General features: G+C 46.6%; 1 protein-coding gene across 2 annotated transcripts in view; it reads left to right on the top strand.

The window, feature by feature from the left end:
* The first annotated feature begins 303 nt into the window (after positions 1-303).
* The window catches only part of DCT (dopachrome tautomerase), a 103,238-nt gene continuing 87,926 nt past the window's right edge, over positions 304-15,615 (top strand). For both annotated transcript variants that reach the window (XR_014218610.1, XM_082218707.1), the window contains exons 1-6: positions 304-849; positions 6,733-7,032; positions 7,901-8,001; positions 11,084-11,250; positions 13,534-13,713; positions 13,795-13,930. Coding sequence is in view for 1 of the 2 variants with exons in the window: in XM_082218707.1 (XP_082074833.1) it covers positions 552-849; positions 6,733-7,032; positions 7,901-8,001; positions 11,084-11,250; positions 13,534-13,713; positions 13,795-13,930 (1,182 nt within the window). In the remaining variant the exon portion in view is untranslated. The remainder of the gene's footprint in view (positions 850-6,732; positions 7,033-7,900; positions 8,002-11,083; positions 11,251-13,533; positions 13,714-13,794; positions 13,931-15,615) is intronic.

Below are 15,615 nucleotides of genomic sequence, written 5' to 3'. Positions count from 1 at the left end.
TCTCTCTCTCTCTCTGCATAACATTATATTTATTCTAGCTATCTATGCCACAAAGAAACCGGTGTCTCCATGCACAGTGCATGAACTCTGATGCTAGCGGTGTTGCAGAATACAAAAGAGAACAAGCGAGAGAGAAGACAAGGAGACCCAGAGCCAAAGTCTTTCACATATCCCCCACCTCTCAAAAGGCCTCTTTTCCCCCTTGATGTCATGCGCTAAGCACGAGGGTTGGTAGAAAGCTAATCCTTCTAATTAGGGTTTGCTGCCCCTACACAAAACCCCCCAGCCGTGGCCTCTTGGCAAGCAACAAAGGACCAAACTGTCCTCGTTTCTACCGCATTCAATAAAATTAGGCTCCAGGATTAAGCAAACGCCCCAAAGTCTAACCCGGTAGGCTGTAACGGGTTGTGGGTTGGAGACCTCATTTGGTCACATAAAACCTGGCTTGCTTGTTCAGCCCAGAGGCTGAGAATAAGACCGCCTGCCCTGAATCCCATGCTGACTTTGCAGGTTGAACAAAGCGAGTCGAGAAGTCCTGGAGTCTGATACTGATGGCCTTCCTGCTGCTTTGCTACGCTCTCTTAGGATGCCTGAGCCCCCTTTGGCTTCCGGAGACCACGGCGCAATTCCCACGGGCGTGCATGACTGTGGAGATGCTGCAGTCCAAGCAATGCTGCCCTCCTTTGGGGCCTAATCCTAACAATGTGTGCGGCTCGCAGCAAGGCAGGGGCATCTGTAAGGAGGTGCAAGTGGACACCAGACCCTGGAGTGGGCCCTACACTCTCCGCAATGTGGACGACCGAGAACGATGGCCGCTGAAATTCTTCAACAGAAGTTGTCAGTGTACAGGTGAGAAGATGATGATGATGATGATGATGATAATAATAATATAATTTATACCCCACCCACTCTGGGCGGCTCCCAACAGAATATTAAAAACATGACAAGACATCAAACTTTAAAAACTTCCCTACATAGGGTTGTCTTCAGATGTCTTCTAAAAGTCAGATAGTTGTTTATTTCCTTGACATCTGATGGGAGGGTGTTCCACAGGGCGGGTGCCACTACTGAGAATGCCCTCTGCCTGGTTCCCTGTAACCTCACTTCTCGCAGTGAGGGAACTGCCAGAAGGCCCTCGGAGGTGGACCTCAGTGTATGAGGGCTGAATGATGGGTGTGAAGACGCTCCTTTGGGTATACTGGGAGGGAGGTTCCTTACTCTCTGGAGAAAGCCAGAGAGAAATATATATACAGTGGTACCTCAGGTTACATACGCTTCAGGTTACATACGTTTCAGGTTACAGACTCTGCTAACCCAGAAATAGTGCTTCAGGTTAAGATCTTTGCTTCAGGATGAGAACAGAAACTGTGCTCCAGCGGTGCAGCGGCAGCAGGGGGCCCCATTAGCTAAAGTGGTGCTTCAGGTTAAGAACAGTTTCAGGTTAAGAACGGACCTCCGGAACAAATTAAGTACTTAACCCGAGGTACCACTGTACTAGAAGGTCCCCATGATTCTGCCGGGTTCCATCTATTTTGCATGTGCAAAATAGACACAAAGCTACATTTTATCTTTCTTATTTTCATCCCCAGTACTTGTGATACGTATTGACAGCTTCCGATGTTACTTTTCCCTATTAACGTTCCAAAAACAGCTATACAGAAGCAGGAAGAAAATGGCTACAGGTGCACAGCTTTGTAATGTGTTCAGACCCGAATCAGACGTACATCATGATGAAAGGCAGGAGAACAGAGTTTTGCCACTTTTGCCACTTTTAGGCTTTCCCCCACATTAAAAAGAGGCCTTTTGATTCATGGAACTTACTAATTGCCTGACAAGAAAGACACTAAGGCCAATGTACTGTTATATGGTCCTCATTTTCCTGAATGGTGAAAATTTACAAGGGAAGAGCTACAAATTTAACTTCCTTTGGGGGAGAGACCACTAGAGATTTATGGTGCCTTTGCAATATATGTTGAAATTGTAAGTATATGAGCAGAGTATACTGGAAGCAAACAGAAACTCCTACAGTAGAAAGCAAATCCCATACAGCATTTCTGAAAGCTTAGCTCAGCTTTTATACCTCCAGACAATTTTACAGCTCCCAAACTCTCTCTAATACTCTCTAAATTCAGACTGACATCTGGATCCAACTTTATTTACTCTGCTTCTCACCTAGAGAGTCATCTTCTCCAAGCACTGGATATCACATTGCAGACGCTGGGGGAGAGATTTCTATTCCAGCTATCTCCTATCATTTGGGAATGTTTTAGTAGTCCACACACTGATAAATAGATGCTCACAGTCACCAAACAATAACAAAACAGTATTGAAATGAATACGACATTTTCTTCACTTCCTGCTCTTGGGTTTTTGAACTGTGTTAATTTGGAGGAAGATCTGGAGCTAATCACCAGTTTAGTAGCAACAATTAGACAAACAAGAGATCCTTTTGGAAATCTCCAAGATCTCCCAAAGTGTGTTCTCTGGTATATTTGTTTGTTTTTCTAATGCATTAGTTTAACTTTCTGGTGGCTGCTTTGCTGATAACATTGCTCTGTTGTGCTAAAGGCAGCACTGTTCCGTCTTTGCCAAATGTTTCAGCCACCAGAACACAAAGTGCAGTTATGAGACCTCATGTAAGAACAGCGCATGAGGCAGCTTGAAGGAAAGTTTTGAGCTGACAGATAAGGTTTCATTTGAAAGCATTTGTGTGTTCCGCATCAAATGCATTAGGGTAGCCAATTTGCCCAGAGGCGAGAAAAGGAAAAAGAAAGAAAAGAGCCAGTAACAGTTGCTGCGGTTGTACCTATCAAGTCCCTCAATGTCAATTTGATTGCCAGGTTAAAACACAGAGATAATGCTATGTTAATTTATTCATTATATTTACATCCCATTTTTACTTCAAGGATCTTAAGGCAGGGGAAATGATCCTCCCCACTTTTATTTGGACTAGATAGATCTTTGGTCTGAACTGGGAGCTCTCTTAAGGCACTCATGTTTGTAGGCGGTCTAGAGAGGGTATTTTGTTCACGAGCTCCCAAAATCTGGAGCTGGCATGGTTTGCAGGTAAGCTTCAAGACTGGAGCCAGGTGGCAACTAGATACTTCAGACCACAAAGGTTTCGGTTCTGAAAACAGGGCATTTGCACCTCGTCAAACAACACATGTTCTCTCCATCTTCATTTTCTCCATTGCGGGGGTAATCTTGACTATATCCTTCCCAGATGCAGTTAAAGAGTTAGTGATGACATTTGCCTGCCTGAACCATCTGAAACAATTGCAGCTTGTCATTGCAGTTATCAGAAGAGTTATTTAGAAGTGTGACTTAGGAGGGGGAGGAGGAGTTTGGATTTGATATCCCTCTTTATCACTACCTGAAGGAGTCTCAAAGCGGCTAACAATCTCCTTTCCCTTCCTCCCCCACAACAAACACTCTGTGAGGTGAGTGGGGCTGAGAGCCTTCAAAGAAGTGTGACTAGCCCAAGGTCACTCAGCAGCTGCATGTGGAGGAGCGGAGACGTGAACCCGGTTCCCCAGATTACGAGTCTACCGCTCTTAACCACTACACCACACTGGCTCTCTGACTTAAATGTCTTAAATGTCCCTGCAGAGCTTAGGCACTTTAAAACTATCATCAGGCATGACGCTACTTCTGAATGCAGTTGTTTTCAAGCCAGAGCAGGGAAAATAATTCCTGCTTGTCGGAACTGGTTCGTCCCCATGCACTCACACCCAAATTTGGATCAGGCCTACACAACTTGTGCCCCAGCAGCCATGTGGTGGCCCACTAAAGGTAAAGGGTAAAGGGACCCCTGACCATTAGGTCCAGTCGTGACCGACTCTGGGGTTGCAGTGCTCATCTCGCTTTATTGGCTGAGGGAGCCGGCATACAGCTTCCGGGTCATGTGACCAGCATGACTAAGCCGCTTCTGGTGAACAAAAGCAGCGCACGGAAACGCCGTTTACCTTCCTGCCAGAGTGGTACCTATTTATCTACTTGCACTTTGATGTGCTTTCGAACTGCTAGGTTGGCAGGAGAAGGGGCTGAGGAATGGGAGCTCACCCCGTCGTGGGGATTTGAACCGTCAACCTTCTGATCAGCAAGTCCTAGGCTTTGTGGTTTAACCCACAGTGCCACCCTCATCCTGTGGTTACCCACTAGGACCTTGTTAAATCTTTGCATGTTTGCTTCCGGTCTGGGACCGTAGAGGCTGGGAAATTACAAAGCAAGGGGCCAGTACACGACTGATGGTCTCTCTTGAGTTAGGTGGGTCAATCAACACAGACTGCCAACTTGGCTGGATTTCCTGAGAGACCAAGGTTGTGCATGCTATATATGCAAACCCTCCAAGTGCCCCTATTTTCCAGGGACAGCCCCAGATTTCCAGGAGCTGTCCCGGTTTCTGATTTGATCCCAGAATGTCCCGCTTTTCCTTAGGACGTCCCTAGTTTCATCAGAGAAATGTTGGAGAGTATGGAATAGGATGTCCCTATTTTCATTGGAGAAATGTTGGAGGGTAAAAGGTAAAGGACCCCTGGACGGTTAAGTCCAGTCAAAGGCAACTATGGGGTTGTGGCGCTCATCTCGCTTTCAGGCTGAGGGAGCCGGTGTTTGTCCACAGACAGTTTTCCGGGTCATGTGTCCAGCATGACTAAACCGCTTCTGGCGCTATGGGACACTGTGACGGAAACCAGAGTGCACAGAAACGCTGTTTACCTTCCCACCGCAGCGGTACCTATTTATCTACTTGCACAGGTGTGCTTTCGAACTGCTAGGTTGGCAGGAGCTGGAATAGAGCAACGGGAGCTCACCCCGTAGCGGGGATTTGAACTGCCGACCTTCTGATTGGCAAGCCCAAGAGGCTCAGTGGTTGCAGTTAATGACAGTGGCAAACTCTCAAATTTCAGTGGTGCCTTGCCCAATGCTAAAATTGAGCACCCCCACCTCTCACACTCTGTTTTGCAGCATCATTTTGGCGCCCCCTGCAATGCAACCACTTCTATAAAACTGCCTCTGTTAATGACCTACCAACGGGGCAGTGGATCAGTAGCTTTACTGAGCTACTGTTATTAGAGCAATACTTTGTTCTGTAGCTAGGGTATTATAAATCAGAAATAATTGAATATGAAAGTCTGACCTATTCCAGTTTTCTTCTGCTAATACTGCTTGTAAGGGATTATTGTTTGAATGCGTCGACTGATTTAGGGCAGAGGTCATGAATGTAATTGCAAGCAATTACCAGCCATTATGGCTCTTCCATACTTCATCTTTTATGAATGTGATAGATTTTCCTCGTATGTTGAGACAAATCAGCAAATCCTGTCCACACATTCCCCTTTTCTCTGCATCCCATGTGCTCCCTGTACCATTTTGGGAAGTGGTGTTCACAGGGCGTTAGTCCCAATCAGTATCAATACTGTCATTTCTTATCAAGTACTGCATTTTGGGGTCTTTCCCCCCCAAACCAGCTTTGATCTGAATTGAGGCAAAGAATGACCCTGGCCATGTCTACACAGCCTTGTTTCTGGGGTTTTTATTTCTGCTGAAGCTAAATCCCAGGGGGCAGGGATCTCTCCAGATCTCAGAACTAGGGAAGGGGAATAGTGCTGCTTAAAAATAAACATATATTTTAAATATGTTCTCATAGCTGGCTCCATGTTACCTACTGCATGGTGAGCTTGTTCATCAGGTTCAGGCTGCTTTTTTCCAAATGTCACACCAACTCTGCAGACTTCAGGGAGGATGGCTGGCAAATCTGACCAAGGTAGCAGTCATGGTCTCATTTGTTCACAATGCCTTTAGTGTACACATGGTGGTGGATTTATGGAAACAGCCCTCCTGAGATGTTGGAGAGCATGTAGTCATTTTGGCTGCATACACAACATACATTTAAAGAATCACAAAGAATCATGGAAAATGGAATTTTCTGCTTGGCAGGTGTTTCCTGCTTGGCAGGGGGTTGGACTCGATGGCCCTTGTGGTCTCTTCCAACTCTATGATTCTATGATTCTATGATTCTACCCCTCTCTGAGTTACAATTCCCAGCGTCCTTAACAAATTATTGTTTTCAGGATTCTTGATGTGCATGTGTGTGTTTGTGTGTGCTTTTGTCAGGCTTCAGGGAATCGGCAGTAGACAAGCAGAACAAAGGAAAAGGAGTCTTCTTACCAGTTAGAAACTTTAATAATCACAGCGAGAGAGCAAAGAACACCTCTACTAGATATGGCGGTGCTTCCAGTTAAGGAACCCACCCCTTTCCGTCCCTATTAATCTACGTCACTCCTACGTCTTGTAATCTGAGCTTGTACCCTCTGTGCTTTCTGTTCTGCCACTTTCTGAGCTCTCCTTGACTTTGGAGAAGGGGAGTGAATGCTGTCCAGAGACTGTGAATCTGTTAACTCTCTCTCTCCCAGTGTTTCTTCTCCTAGCTGTTCCCCATCCAGTATTTCCCAGCTTCTGCTTTCTGAACTATGCCCCTCTGCAAACCACTGTTCCAAATCTATACGGTCCTCCTGCTCCTGGGAAGATTCAGGATCTGGAGCAGGAGCAGGCGGAGGGGGAGGGGAGGCTCCCAGCATTCCTCCTCAGTGCAGACCTCCTTAGCATGGTCCCTGATAGCTTTGAATGTTTAGCATTTATTCAGCCTTTAACTCCTCGTCATCACAGAGAGGTTTGGGTAACATCTTCAGCTTCTGTATGCTGACGTATGACTGATGCTGTCTCTTAATACAGGGAACTTTGCCGGCTACAATTGTGGGGACTGCAAATTTGGTTGGTCAGGACCCAACTGTGATGAGAAAAAGCCTCTGGTTGTCCGGAAGAATATCCACGCTTTGACGGAGGAAGAGCGAGAGCAATTCTTGGATGCCCTCAACCGCTCAAAGACCACCGTTCACCCCGACTATGTGATCGCCACCCAACACTGGCTGAGTCTGCTTGGTCCCAGTGGAAATGACCCGCAAGTTGCAAATTGCAGCATTTACAATTACTATGTGTGGCTTCATTATTACTCAGTCAGAGACACTCTTTTAGGTTGGTGAATTCCATTAGCAAGGGATAAGATAGAAAAAGCTGAAACACACACTAAAAGGAATGTCAACAGAGTGTTGTTGTTGTTGTTGTTGTTGTTGTTGTTGTTTTAAAAAAAACACTTTGGAAAAACACACTGTAGTTAACATAGGAAATGGAACATTTTCAACACAGTGGATGCGATTTGTCTGAGAACTTCCCCTCTTCTGGGGAAGAGGATTTTCCCCCCATTCTCCCTACTTAGGAGCTTTGGAATGCTCCTTGAAGCTTCTTAGGATTCCTGTAATTTTTGGAATAGTCTAGTTAGTAGAAAGGCAGTATGGTTTGTACAGTACTGAGGTTTGAATTTGTATTACATTTATTTTACACTGTTTGGGTTTTTGGGGTGCGTGCGCACATACGTTTCTTTAAAAACACACAAGAAAGCCATAAAAAAGAAACCAATAAATCAGAAATAGATGTGGAAATGTTCTAGTATTACATTCCTTTGTCTGAAACATAAAGTTTAGAGCCACATACGATCACTGTTCTGATAGCCAAAAATGGAAATAGTTTTGCATTCTGACTTTCCATGCAAAGCATACAGGGTTTTCACCACAGGATAAGAAGAAAGAATGGTGCTGGCAGATAACATTTCATCTGCGCCTACCTGGCCTAATCTGAATCCTGGGCATATGGCAGTCAGCTAAATGGGTAGCTATCTAGAAGTTTAGAAACAAGAATGTGCCATAATTTATAAGCCAGGACAGCAAAAGGCGCAGCTTTCCCTCGTCTGTCAAGGCATTGTAGCAATGTTTTTAAAAATGGATTTCTAGCCAACGTGATAGAGAAAACGTCCCCTTTCTAAGCTGAATTCCATTTTAACCCACAGGACCAGGCCGCCCCTTCACAGCAATAGACTTCTCCCACCAAGGACCTGCCTTTGTAACTTGGCACAGGTATCATTTGCTGCTGCTGGAAAGAGATCTGCAGGTTAGTGAAAACACCGACTGGTGTATGTTTGAAAGATGCAAACAGAGAAGCTTCTAAGCCCCCCTTCCCTCCCTCTCACTCCTCCCCATTCCTGAGAGGAAGGAATTCTCAGCATAATGAGCCTCCTTAAGGTTTAGCATTCTAGCACTAAATGGGAAATGTGTAAAGATAGTCCTGAGGAAAGAGAATGATGTATACTCAATAGGAGATCAAGGGAAGTAATAGTGCCACTGTATTCTGCTCTGGTCAGACCTCACCTGGAGTACTGTGTCCAGTTCTGGGCACCACAGTTCAAGAAGGACACTGACAAACTGGAACGTGTCCAGAGGAGGGCAACCAAAATGGTCAAAGGCCTGGAAACGATGCCTTCTGAGGAACAGCTAAGGGAGCTGGGCATGTTTAGCCTGGAGAAGAGGAGGTTAAGGGGTGATATGATAGCCATGTTCAAATATATAAAAGGATGTCACATAGAGGAGGGAGAAAGGTTGTTTTCTGCTGCTCCAGAGAAGCGGACACGGAGCAATGGATCCAAACTACAAGAAAGAAGATTCCACCTAAACATTAGAAAGAACTTCCTGACAGTAAGAGCTGTTCGACAGTGGAATTTGCTGCCAAGGAGTGTGGTGGAGTCTCCTACTTTGGAGGTCTTTAAGCAGAGGCTTGACAACCATATGTCAGGAGTGCTCTGATGGTGTTTCCTGCTTGGCAGGGGGTTGGACTCGATGGCCCTTGTGGTCTCTTCCAACTCTATGATTTTATGATTCTATGTGACAAAGGATTTGAAGCTTCCCTATCTGTTGCATTGGTAAAGGTAAAGGACCCCTGGATGGTTAGGTCCAGTCAAAAGTGACTATAGGGATGCGGCGCTCATCTCGCTTTCAGGCTGAGGGAGCCGGCATTTGTCCACAGACAGCTTTCCGGGTCATGTGGCCAGCATGACTAAACCGCTTCCAGCAGAATGGAACACCGTGACGGAAACCAGAGTGCACGGAAACACTGTTTACCTTCCCGCCACAGTGGTACCTATTTATCTACTTGCACTGGTGTGCTTTTGAACTATTAGGCTGGCAGGAGCTGGGACAGAGCAACGGGAGCTCACCCTGTCATGGGGATTCAAACTGTTGACCTTCTGATCGGCAAGCCCAAGAGGCTCAGTGGTTTAGACCACAGCTGCATTGGCTGCATTGGCTGGTAGACGGATCAGTTGAGGTGGGGATAAACTACACAGAAAATAATCCAAGGCCACCCCACTCTAATTAGGCATGTAAGAATGATTGTTTTGCATGTCCAGGCGGTGACCCCCCGACCCCTGAGAGACCACTGCATGCTTTGCTGTTGGCTCCGCCCCCTAATAAACAGCATGAGTAGACCCCTTGGCTGGCCCTGCCTCCACCAGTGCCACTGATTGGATTATTTGAACCAAGGTTTGGCAGGAACACCCAACGGCTGTGGCATCAGGGAGGCGGGTCAGCATGGCGAGCTGGTAAGTCCCACGAGTCTTGGGGGTGCTGCACATGGTCCCACAAAGGGCGCCCACCATCTGAGGACTGAGCGTTCCTTCTCTCCCCCCCCCTATTTTCTCATGCAACACTGTTTCCATTCCACTGCTGTTCATCTTCTGCTAAAACTATGTTTGTCTCGCTGTCTGTTGTCTGCTATCATTACATTGTTCCTCTCTTTTTATTTCGATGCAAAGGCAATTCATTGGATAGCTCAGTTGGTTACAGCATGGTGCTGATAACAGCAAGGTCGCAGGTTCAATCCCTATATGGGACAGCTGTATATTCCTGTGAAATATACCATATTTTTCACTCTATAGGACGCACTTTTCCCCCTCCAAAAATGAAGGGGAAATGTGTGTGCGTCCCATGGAGCGAATGCAGGGGGGAGGCAGGCAGGAAAAGCCCCCAAAAGCCGCACACAAGCTCCGCGCGGCTCTTGCAAGCTTTTCCTCAGGAGGGACAAGGGACTGACGCGACCAGTCAGTCCCTTCTCCCTCCTCGTAGAAAAGCCCACAGGAGCCGCGTGCTCCTTAAAGGGTGCGCGGCTCCTGTGGGCTTTTGCGGGAGGTGGGGGTATTGCCACAGCCCCACGACCCTCTCCCGGCTGGAGAGGTGGCGCGCGGCTATGGCAGCAGCCTCTCCACTGCGCGCCTTTCTGCTGCTCCCCGACCTGCTCTTTGGGGCTGACGGTGGGCTTCCCCCCAGCTCCAAAGAGCAGGTCGAAAGGTAGCCGCCTGAAGGCGACTGAACGCACCTTGAATGGCACCTTGTTTTAGAGGGGGAAAACAAGGGGGGGGAATTCTCCTCCTCTCTGTGCAGCACCTCCTGCCGCTTCACTGAAGGGGCACTGGGCAGAGAGGGGGACAATTTTTTTTCTTGTTCTCCCCCCTCTAAAACAAGGTGTGTCCTATTGTCCAGTGCGTCCTATAGAGCGAAAAATACGGTACTCAGAGTCTAGAGTGGATTTCATGCTCTTTATTCAGCTCATAGTGGTGAGGAGGAATGAAAGTTCCCCCAGAATGTCTGCTTTATATACATTATTTACACAATGGGCCCCACATGATTGGCTAATTCCAGGATTCACCTGTAGGCCAATCAGGTTGCGGATTCACTTCCACCTGGAGCTGGATTGGGTGGCTCCTGTGGACCAATCAGACTGCTGCATTTGGGACCCTATTGTTCTAGGACCAATCAGACTGCTGCCTTTTGGATCCTATTCAACTCAGTACATAACATCCTGCATTGTAAAGGCTTGGACTCAACGATCCTTAGCGTCCCTTCTGATAGAATCATAGATTTGTTTTGTATGCAACACAAGGCACGTGTGTGTGTGTGTAGAAACTTTGTGCTCTGATTTCAGGCAAATATAGCACACCTACCTGAAGAGATATCCATGTTTTTGTAGGGATTGGGATGGCCTGGGTTTGAAAAAGGAAAGAGACAGTTTGGGATAGTGTTGCAAAGAGGTTATATTAGGTTTGTTGAGCTGCGGAAAATTTTTTAACAAATGTTTTATGCAAAGAACTAATCCAAAGTGGCTTCATCTCCACCCCCCTCCATCTCCCCACTCTCATGTTTAGCGGATGATTGGGAACGATTCCTTTGCATTGCCTTATTGGAATTTTGCTACAGGCAGAAATGAATGTGATGTGTGTACTGATCAGCTTTTGGGAGCACCGAGTCCGGACAACCCAAACCTAATAAGTCGGAATTCAAGGTTTTCACAGTGGCAGATAGTATGCAACAGGTAACACAATTTTGTTTAGAACTGAGGTATTGGGGATACTTATGCATCCAGGTTTTTAACTCCTCCTTTGATGATTTTTTTTGAGCTGTCAATAGATTCAAGAATTATCTGCCTTTTCATTGAGGAATGAACTCATTCATTGCATTTAAAGAAATGCTGCATCAAAACCTCAATAAAGGTGACTTTTTAAAATCTCTGGAGGAAGTGTAAGATAATTTTCAGTTTAATGAGTAATAGCTGCCACCGAGACTTGGTTCAGATGTAATGCTAAACTATGGTTTGGTGTTACATACAGACTCTGTTCTCCAACTTCCTTCTGCAGCACAGCTGTAGTTAACTCTGGTTTACTCTTATGCCCGAAGCCACAACCGTGGTTAATCTTCACTATGGTTTAGTGAAACAAACCAGGACCACAAGCCACAGTTTGAAGTTGACTTGTTTTCCTAAAGTGTAGATAAGACTGCCCACAGTTTGTTTGGGTTCAGACATAACAACAAACCTTAGTTACTGTATTTTTTGCACCATAACACTCACTTTTTTCCTCCTAAAAAGCAAGGGGAAATGTCTGTGCGTGTTATGGAGGGAATGCCTACGGGTGGCATGCCTACGGATTTTCCTCCTCTAAAAACTACGTGCGTGTTATGGTCGGGTGCGTGTTATAGAGCGAAAAATACGGTAATCAAAAATGGAAGAAAAAGCTTCTGATTTCCTCTCAGCAAACTTGGAGAGTAAGGGGGGGGGTAGCGGCTTATGCATAGGTGCCTGAATACAACCAACTATTTGAAGAAAAATCTATTTTTAATTTGTTGAGCAGGATTTATTTCACCTTCCTTGCACATGGCTCCAAGAGGGATTCCTCAGTTGGGACCTCTAACTCCCCCAGCTCTGAATCTCCCTGACCATGATCTCAACTGTGTGAGATAACTGTGTTATCTCAACACAAAGATCCAACATTTTGTACCTCCTGTGCAGGGCCGTCTTAAGCGTTAGGCCTAGGACCCACGTACCTCTCCTGGTATGCCCCGCGGAGGACCTTAAGGTCCACAGATGACAACATCTTGAAGGTCCCAGGTAACAAGGTGGTTAGATTGGTCGCAACTAGGGCCAGGGCCTTTTCAGTACTGGCCCCGACTTGGTGGAATGCTCTGTCACAAGAGACTAGGGCCCTGCGGGACTTGACATCTTTCCGCAAGGCCTGCAAGACAGAGCTGTTCCACCTGGCCTTTGGTTTGGACTCAGTCTGACCCTTATGTTTCCCTCCCCTTATGGTTTTGATCTATGGGCTACTTTTAAAATGAGGCTGCATTTTAAATTGCATTTTAACCTGTATTTTAAATTGCCCCCCCATTATGTTTTTGCTGTAATTTTACTGGTGTTAGCCGCCCTGAGACTGGCTCTGGCCAGGGAGGGCGGGGTATAAATAAAATTTATTATTATTATTATTATTATTATTATTATTATTATTATTATTATTATATTCGGCACTGTGGTGCAAAACTTTTCCCAGAGTTTTTTTAAGGAGGACTGCACTGCCGGCAGGGCTGCAGGAGGCGGTCAGCGGCTGGAGGGCGGCTCCTCCGGTGGGGAAGAGGCGGAGGCTGGACACGACGCCTCCCGGCTCACCTGGACGCTTTGTGCCGTGGTGGCCACGGCAGACGGAGGCTCCAGGCGCGGCACTGCTTCAACGCGGCATGGTGGAGGTGGGCAAGGGTGGCGAGCTGATTCTGGGAGGAGCTGCGTCCAGCTTCCGCCTCTTCCCTGGCACCCTCCAGAACTTGGCGCCCTGGCGCCACTAGCCTATATGGGTAAGACGCCCCTGCTCCCATGCTCCCTGGTGCGCAAACACTTGATGTATGGGTGATCAACATTTCCCCCAATGGGAAGATTAACTAAGGACCGGCCAATTACCGTATTTTTCGCTCTATAAGACACACCAGGCCATAAGACGCACCTAGTTTTTGGAGGAGGAAAACAAGAAAAAAAATATTCTGAATCCCAGAAGCTAGAACAGCAAGAGGGAGCACTGTGCAGTGATCCCTCTCGCTGTTCTGGCTTCTGGGATAGCTGTGCAGCCTGCATTTGCTCCAAAAGACGCACACACATTTCCCCTTACTTTTTAGGAGGGAAAAAGTGCGTCTTATAGAGCAAAAAATACGGTGATCTTCCAGTTAAAACCAATTAAAGCTTTTGGCCTGTTTTCCTCCCTGCATAAAATCAGTAACAAGAAAGCTCAGCACAAAATCAAGTCTGACTGCTTCATGTCTCTCTATTTGTAAACCCAAGTTTGGATGACTATAACCGCCTGGTTACACTTTGTAACGGGACCAATGAAGGACTTCTGCAGAGGAACCCATTCAGCAAAGCAGGGGACCGGCTACCAACCATGGAAGATGTCCAGAATTGCCTCTCTCTGCAAGACTTTGACAAGCCGCCTTTCTTCCGGAATTCTAGTTTTAGCTTCAGGTTAGTTCTTTGGTTTGCATCGTTTGCTTTGCTGCACAAGGGAGCTTGTGAGATGGTAATGCTCTGTGTTGCTTGACACAGGAATACTTTGGAAGGCTTCGATGAACCCAACGGAACCCTGGGCCCATCAGCCGTGAGCCTCCATAACTTGGTCCACTCGGTCTTGAACGGAATGAGTGCTTTCCCTCATTCTGCAGTGAACGATCCTGTCTTTGTGGTATGTCCTTATCTCATTTTGGGTCCCTTGAAGTCCTTGTAACCAAATATGCCTATTGGGATGTGGGTACCGCTGTGGTCTAAACCACTGAGCCTCTTGGGCTTGCCAATCGGAAGATTGCCAGTTCGAATCCCCACAATGCGATGAGCTCCTGTTTATCTGTCCCAGCTCTTGCCAACCTAGCAATTCGAAAGCATGCCAGTACAAGTAGATAAATAGGTACTGCTGCGGCGGGAAGGTAAACAGCATTTCCGTGCGCTCTGGTTTCCGTCATGGTGTTCCGTTGCACCAGAAGCGGCTTAGTCATGCTGGCCACATGACCCGGAAAGCCGCCTGTGGACAAGCGCAGGCTCCCTCGGCCTGAAAGCAAGATGAGCACCCCAACCCCATAGTTGCCTTTGCCTGGACCTAACTGTTCAGGGGTCCTTTACATTTACCTATTGGGGAACATTTCCCAGGAGGACCACTTCTACGAATGAGAACAGAAGTCATATCTTCTCTTGATTATTTGGTGTACCTGCTGGTGCTATCCACCCAATATTGACGTTTTCAATTTTCGCTAGAGCCAGACATGTGCCTTTTTTGGAGCTGCGATCTTCAGCAAGACACGTGGCCAGCCACGATCGCACACGTTTTTAGGTGCTGTGCTCTCACATGAGAGCATGCCCCCCCCCAAAAAACCAGGTTGTCCCGGACCTGTGATGGGTGGGTTACACAGATCCCCTGGAGTCAGTGAACCACCGGTTGAGAACCACTGGGTTAAAGTGTTGCTACTTCAGAGTTAACCAACATATGTCAAAAGTACTCAGGTTGGTGAATCGGTGATCTGATGCCCTATAAACAGACTTTAGTCCACTTTCGAAATCTGGCCTGCGTTTCAAAATAATGGAATGAATTGTGGAGGTAAAAACAACTCTCTGATCCGATCATATAGACACAGAAGGGAGGAGGCTGTGGAATGCCCTCCCATCAAATGTCAAGGAAATAAACAACTACCTGACTTTTAGAAGACATCTGAAGGCAGCCCTGTTTAGGGAAGTTCTTAATGTTTGGTGTTTTTAATTTTCTGTTGGGGAACATTCCTCAGCCTAGAGTGTCTGGGGAAACCAAGCCAGATGGGTGGGGTATAAATAAAATTATTATTATTATTATTATTAAGACAGATCAAAGTCTGATTCATTACTAGTTTTGTTTTGATAAAGTGTTTACAACCCTTTTGTGAGTGTCCTATTCGTGCACCTCACAGAACCCCTATGTGGGCAGACGGGGGGGGGGGGGGAGCAGGGAAGGAATATTTCGTATGCATGAAAGTGCCTCTGTTAATTCATAAGATCTTCCATCGGTGTTCTGGGGGCATAATGGAGTATGTGAGCTCCATCTGGTGGCTAAATTAAAGCTCGAACCCTGCAGCTTTAGTAATGCAAATAGAAGAACTACGGTACATGGGGAAAAAACTTGTAGGAAATCTAAGAACTCTGATTGACTGCAGTACCATTCTGTAACAATGCCTAAGGAAAGAAGCCACAGCTGTGTTCCTTCATGGCAGGTTTTTAAAGAATGGTTGATACCCAAAGAAGGAGGTGGATTTTCATTCTCTGTGGCCCAGAGAAGGACCTGAAGGCACAAGATGCTGTTCTCAGTAGAGCTGATGCCTTTATAGATCTCACAGAACCCCTGAACTCCAC

This window comes from Podarcis vaucheri, assembly GCF_965113315.1.
Source record: "Podarcis vaucheri genome assembly, chromosome: 4".
Taxonomy (NCBI): Eukaryota; Metazoa; Chordata; class Lepidosauria; order Squamata; family Lacertidae; genus Podarcis; species Podarcis vaucheri.
The sequence above is the reverse complement of the archived record's forward strand: the minus strand, read 5'-3'. Positions and strand labels throughout refer to the sequence as shown.